We start from the raw sequence: 6,941 nt of genomic DNA, 5'->3' as shown, positions 1-6,941 counted from the left end.
ACACGTCGTGGTATGTTATCATACGCTTTCTCCAAGTCAATGAACACCATATGCAAATCCTTCTTTCGCACCCTATATTTCTCCATCAGTCTCCTCAAAACATGAATCACCTCAATGGTTGACCTTCCTGGCATAAAACCGAATTGGTTCTCTATAATCATCGTTTCCTGTCTAATTTTCCTCTCTATCACTTTTTCCCACAATTTCATTGTGTGGCTTAGATGTTTGATGCCTCTATAGTTCCCGCATGCTTGAGCATCGCTTTTGTTTTTAAATAGAGATATTAGTGTGCTATTCCTCCATTCTTCTAGCATCTTATGTGTCCTCAAAATAATATTAAAGAGGTTAATCAGCCAACGAATGCCCTCTTCTCCTAAACCCTCCACACCTCAATCAGGATGTTATCTGACCCGACTGCCTTTGTTCTCCCCATCTTTTTGAGAGCTTCTTCTACTTCTTCTGTGGTAATATCACTCGTTGACCCTAATTTCAATGGTCTTTGGACGTCAGAAATTTGATTATCCGCCTCCTTTAGCCCCCTAGACTCATTAAGTAGCTGAGAAAAATATTGGAGTCATCTGGTTTTGATGTCCTCTTGTCTCAGGAGAACTCGTTCTCCCTCATCCTGATGTATTTCACTGCCTCTAAGTCTTGTCGTTGCCTGGACCTTACCAACTTAAAAATCTGCTTCTCCCCCTCTTTGGTATCAAGCTTTCGATACAAGTCCTCATAACCACTGTTTTTTGCCTTCGTTGCCGCTTCTTTGCCGTCCGCTTTGCTTCTTTATAGCTCACTCTCTTTTCTATCCTATCCTCCTTTTCCGTGCATGTCATAAGTTCCTTAAATCTCTTGTTTTTATCCTTTATCTTCTTTTCCACCTCATCGTTCCACCACGACTCTTTGAACACTTTTGGTTTGCCCGACGACACCTCCAAGGTCTCTTTTGCCACGTTTCTAATAGTTTTTGCCATATTCACCCACATTTTATTCGCATCCTCTGGCTGACTTGAAAAGCCCAATAAATTTATTTTGCTTGAGAGAGTTATGACCATATTCTCTTTTAAGTCTCCCCCCACATTATCTTTCAAAATAAACCCGAAACATCCTCATCTAAAGGACTAAAATAGCAAGTTGTGGTTGAACTCGTATCCTTTTTTGTAGTTCCTGCGCGTAGATTCTGCATCTGTAACTGACCTACTTTATTCTGCGTTACATAACTACAAATACTATGTTACAGTAGCTACTTTCACCTCATTAACCCTACAATAATCTCCACACCTTCAAAAATGGCGGCTTCCCTTTCTATCCAACCTTATTCCCCTTCTTTTTCTTCTAATTCCAACTCTTTTGTAAACCCTTTTGTCCCCCTTAATTAGCCTTTTAATTTCTCTGATTAAATTCCATTTTTGTATGTTAATTTGATTTTTCAAAATTCAGTTTCATTTAATCTTGTGTTTTTCTTTTCAGGGTTTTTCATCTGGGGTTTATCCAGTGAGGATTGGGTTTGATTCCCCAATTTTGAGGGGTAAAAATCGATCCTTTGAAGTTTATTGTACTGGGGGTGAGAAATCCATGGATGTCAAGACTGCTGCTTTAGCAGATACTGTTGCAGAATGTTTCAATGGTTTGTAATTTTAGTCTCATTTCTTGATTTTTTTTAATCATTTCAGTTGTTTCAATATGAAAATTTTGAATTTTTATTTTGGGTTTGATGATTTTCTAGAAATTGAGGTTAAGGAGCCAAGTGTTGCAACAATGTTAATGAATTTTGATAGCAGTTTTGATCCATATGGTTCAATGAGCACACCTTTGTACCAAACTGCCACTTTTAAACAGGTAAGTTATATGAAATGTATGATGATATTACAAATTGACTACTTTGTTTTTGTTGTTTTTACACTTGTATTGTAATGATACAATTGATTCATGGAAAATGCTATACCTAGTAACTACAAGGTTTAATTAGAAGTTTAAAGTGGAAGTGTTGAACATTGACTAAACTATTACAACCTGGTCGAAATTCGGCTCATCATCATCATCCCAATGAGTCTCTTTCCAAGGCAGGGTGGGAAAGAAGGCAAACCAATACCCTCATTACAGGAGATCGCTATTGAAGGGATCTCTCAACTCGATTAATGCCTAGTCGAAATTCGACTACATTAGGAAATGTATTTAATGCTTATAGGAAGCGAGTTGCATATAGCATAACACTTTTTTGCTGAAAACTTGAGCTAAAATGACTATGATCTTGAATAGAATAAAGTATAATGGTTGGAGGCATGTTATTATCTTGAATAGAATAATTCAAAACTAAACCAATATTTGAATTATTCTATCAGTTCGTCTTGTATGAGACCGTCAAACTATGAGATGGGCTTTTATAATTAGTCCAAAACAGCAAGTGATCATTTTAAAACACTAACTGTATATTGGATCAGCCTAATAAAGATAGTCTCACCATAAGATTGTCTCATTTGAGAATTTGTGTTCTTCTATTTCTTTCTTTTCATTTTCTGTTGATGACTTCGGAAATTCAAATCACATTTATGCTGTTAAAATATCTGGCTAGTGACGAATGCCAATTGATTTGTTTTCTCTGCAAATGGCATTTTGCAAGTACCATGTTATTGATTTGCATCAAAATATCTCTTTAACTTCTGATGTCCTATATGGTGATTAAACATTTGGACCATTTCAAATTGCTGCATTCTGTTTAAATGTACTGTGTCTTCCAACATGAATTCGAATATTCCTGCAACCTAACCTTGCCTGATCTTCTCTTTTCACTTTCTGCTTGTTTGATTTTCCCCCTTATACGATCTATAAATTTTGTTTTTATAGCCAACAGCGACAGAAATGGGTCCTTATGATTATACAAGGAGTGGAAATCCTACTCGTAATGTCTTAGAGAGGTAACACTTCAGTAGTCTGTTTTTACGTGCAATATGCTACCATATGTTCATGAAGTTGTAGTAATTTCCGACACTTTTCATTGTTTGTGCTTTATAGGCTCCTGGCACAGCTAGATAAGGCCGATGGAGCATTTTGCTTCACTAGTGGAATGGCTGCACTTGCTGCTGTCACTCGCCTTGTTGGAACTGGTATTGTTTTCCATTGGATCATTCCCTCTTCCTTTCCGGTTTTTGTCACGCAATGAGCAGGGACGTCTTACACCTTAAAAGGGCCCGAAGCGAGAGAAAAAAAAATTGACCCATCGGAAGTAAATGCGAGTTACTATATTATTAAAGTAATAACATTATTATTTATTAATAAATTTTTTAGTCATATTACTAAGTTTGAAACTACAAATTTAAAACTACAACAAATCACTAATCATGAAATTTCAAGCAATCAAATGCAATTCTTCACAATATTTCAAAAACAAAAGAAGTTTCGAAATCAAAAATGAAATGAAAGATAATGAGAATAGTATAAAATTTGATTGGATTTTATTCATATTAACACTGGGAATTCTTCCCATTAAACTGGAATCAAACATGACAAGATTTACAGGCATACTTATGGTAACAAAAATATAGTAAGAATGGTGGGCTCCCAAATTCTGGGACCCTGAGCAATGGCTCCTAGTGCTCCCGTGGAATAGCCGGTCCTAGCAATGAAATCTCTTCACTATATGTGATTTTCAACCCAAAAGTGTATATGAATTCCATTTTTCTTCATCCCGACAATATTTAAGTACAAATGTGATTGCGAGAGTGTGCGGGTTGCTTGGTTCACTATTGTGCCTTGATGATTGATTGATTCTTTTGGCAATTATGCGTCTACATTTATAATTTCAAATATTTTTTGATTCAGGTCAAGAAATTGTTGCTGGAAATGATATATATGGTGGATCTGATCGATTACTATCGCAGGTTGTTCCTAAGACGGGAGTTGTGGTGAAGTTAGTGATTCTCTCTGTGCTTGTGTTTAGTAATGTTATATCTAATGTGACTACTCTAATGATCGAAAACTTTGCAGACGAATTGACCTATGCAATTTAGATGAAGTTGCTGCAGCAATTGGACCCTGGACAAAGCTTGTCTGGCTAGAGAGTCCTACTAATCCTCGACTACAGATATGCGATATTCGTGTGAGTTACATATTAATTGAAATAGTTGTTGGTTTTACAATAAATCATGGAAATATTTCGGATTATGGTATTGATTACTCCATTGCTTTTAATGCTACAATTTGGACTTTTAACAACCTATTTCTTAAAGTCTAAAGAGACATACATACATATACTTCTTGATCCCTAAAGTTTTTAAAATGCGGCAAAACGACAGTTTGTGTGCCTGTGAGTTATAACATGCATTTTGACGAACTACTTACGATTTTTTTGGGTGGTTAATGTTTGCCTGTATTCTTTCTTATCTTCATTCGAATGTAGAAAATTGCGGAATTAGCTCATGCACAAGGTGCTCTCGTACTGGTGGATAACAGCATCATGTCTCCAGTTTTATCCCAACCATTGGAACTTGGTGCAGGTGCTTTAAATTCTGAAAATCGCGTTCCATTTTTTTCTGCCTTCCCAGTAGAATTTGTAAAGTCAATCTCTTCCACCTTTTCATATACTTTTACTTGGTGATGACAGATATTGTGATGCATTCCGCCACTAAATTTTTAGCGGGGCACAGTGACATTATGGCCGGTGTTCTTGCCGTGAAAGGGGAAAGGTAATGCTGCCTGTTAGCTTTTTGCATTGCCCCTGTCGGAATTCTAAATCTTAATTGTTCAAAATGTGTCTTTTTCGGCTGAGCGACCCAATGCTGGTCCATAAATTATGTAAGATTGCCTTAGCTGGGAATATGGACTACGGAGAGATTTATTTTATCCATTTATCTCTGAAGAGTGAAGAAGGGTTGATTCCGACTTCCATTCCGTTACCCCAGTATCATTAAATGGCTCTCACCTATGTTAGGTTTGGTATGTTCGGATGTACGCATCTTTACCTTTGTTTGTGATAACAACTAAGTTGTTTTCGTTTGACTCTTGGTAACAAACATCTTCAATTGACATATATAAGTGTACATGATTTAACGAGTCTTTTTGATATAGTACAATTATAATCCAAAACCAATGAAGTATGAATCGTTGGCCCTATCGAAATAAGAAGCATTGATGTTGGAAAAAAATAAAAGTCCATCACAATTTTATGTTTTGAAAGTCTAAAGTCCGAATTCATCTATGTTGCAAAACCCTTTACCATGCTAAATTTTATCTCGGAAATTCTACGTTTTTTGTACTGCTATAAAAATCAAAAGTTTGAGCTCATTTGTTCTGTTACCTTGATCAGTTTGGCAAAAGAATTGTATTTCATACAAAATGCCGAAGGCTCAGGATTGGCTCCATTTGACTGTTGGGTTTGTTTACGAGGTATCAAAACCATGGCCCTCCGTGTTGAAAAACAGCAGGTAAAATTATGTACAATGCTATAAGATATAGTCGTATGTTGAGACTTGAAATGGATATGCACAAATGATATGAAACCAGCACCTAAAACATTATATCTACACTCTGATTACATGATTAATTGAGAAGTTCTATATTAGCTTTCTTGTTGTGAAATTGGTTCGACATGAATACAAGATTTTCTGTGTATTGCCATCATTAGGCCGAATCGAAAGTATTGAATATGCATGCAGATTCTTCATGTGACAAATGACAATCATTTCTTAAACAACAGTTATATTCCACAAACTGTTGTATGAGACTGTCTCACCGAAAGACGCTTCTCATACATAACATGGGTTAAATAGTCTATGTCATACATACTATGAGAATATATGCTCCCTGTTTGAGGTCATCTCACCGAGAAACGGCCTCTTACAAGATTAGCTCGTTATATATTTATTTACTTGCTTATGGAACTTCGACCGCATGTATGTGCGGGCCTGAATTGAAAGCTTAACTACCCGCCTATATTACTATTTGTGTGTGATACTGTTCTTGGATGAAAAATGTACGCCGTTTCCTTATTCTTATGGATTTCTCGGTACTAATATGACTGATGTTTTGTTCTCGGTACAACCAACAGGAGAATGCTCAGAAGATTGCCGAATATCTTGCCTCGCACCCACGAGTAAAAAAGGTTAACTATGCTGGACTTCCTGATCATCCCGGACGGGCTTTGCATTACTCGCAGGTGCGATTTCTTTTTGCCTCTAGTTTTACATGATATCTAGAACTCGTTTGCCTAGGAAACTTGTAAACTTATACAAATATTAATCATGGCAGGCCAAAGGCGCAGGATCTGTGCTTAGTTTTCTAACTGGTTCAATTGCGCTCTCGAAACATATTGTTGAGACGACCAAGTACTTCAGCATTACCGTTAGTTTTGGTAACTATCCTTTCTCTCGTAGTTGAACGCATCGACACACGTAAATCAATTATCGTGTATGAATAAACTCGTGAAATGTGAATTACGGAGATAATGTAGCTTACGACTAAATGCTTTGTGCTTAATAGGGAGTGTGAAGTCACTTATAAGCATGCCTTGCTTCATGTCACATGCTGCCATACCAGCTGCGGATCGTGAAGCTCGCGGTTTGACTGAAGATCTTGTTCGGATTTCAGTTGGTATCGAAGATGTAAATGATCTAATAGCCGATTTGGATCATGCCCTTAAGACCGGACCTATGTAACAAGTGTATTTTGCGTATTTGTAAACTCTCAATTATTGCACAATTTTTTTAATTAGTGATTTAAGTAATAAAATTTTTGAATTAATCTAGATTCTTGACTTAAGTACTTAAATTTTATAAATTTCAATTGCCGTCTGTTTTTTACAAAGTAAAAATTAAAAAATGCAAATAATTTGTTAAAATGGTAAATGTCTTTTCAAAATTATAAAATTACGATAATAACAAATACTCTAATTATTTTTTTTTTCCATTTGGAATATGGAAGAAACTAGTACGAATGAAAGATAATATTCT

General features: G+C 36.1%; 1 protein-coding gene across 1 annotated transcript; it reads left to right on the top strand.

The window, feature by feature from the left end:
• The first annotated feature begins 1,074 nt into the window (after nt 1-1,074).
• Nucleotides 1,075-6,736, top strand: LOC130815546 (cystathionine beta-lyase, chloroplastic). The gene is made up of 13 exons (XM_057682038.1): nt 1,075-1,349; nt 1,468-1,624; nt 1,724-1,836; nt 2,842-2,912; nt 3,010-3,101; nt 3,817-3,904; nt 3,982-4,093; nt 4,394-4,490; nt 4,598-4,679; nt 5,300-5,417; nt 6,041-6,148; nt 6,241-6,343; nt 6,472-6,736. Exons 1-13 carry the CDS (start codon nt 1,287-1,289, stop codon nt 6,645-6,647), a joined length of 1,380 nt encoding a protein of 459 aa, XP_057538021.1. The 5' UTR covers nt 1,075-1,286; the 3' UTR covers nt 6,648-6,736.
• The last annotated feature ends 205 nt before the right edge of the window (nt 6,737-6,941 follow it).

The sequence above is a fragment of the Amaranthus tricolor genome, chromosome 1, assembly GCF_026212465.1.
Source record: "Amaranthus tricolor cultivar Red isolate AtriRed21 chromosome 1, ASM2621246v1, whole genome shotgun sequence".
NCBI lineage: Eukaryota > Viridiplantae > Streptophyta > Magnoliopsida > Caryophyllales > Amaranthaceae > Amaranthus > Amaranthus tricolor.
This window is presented reverse-complemented; position numbering and strand designations above follow the sequence as displayed.

What these genes read in the sequence shown, in the direction of transcription:
- LOC130815546 (XM_057682038.1), top strand. Translation starts at nt 1,287, where the DNA reads ATGGCGGCTTCCCTTTCTATCCAACCTTATTCCCCTTCTTTTTCTTCT. An exon ending in AAACTGCCACTTTTAAACAG is followed by an intron (nt 1,837 to 2,841) that starts GTAAGTTATATG and finishes TTGTTTTTATAG; the next exon opens with CCAACAGCGACAGAAATGGG. An exon ending in ACTCGTAATGTCTTAGAGAG is followed by an intron (nt 2,913 to 3,009) that starts GTAACACTTCAG and finishes TGTGCTTTATAG; the next exon opens with GCTCCTGGCACAGCTAGATA.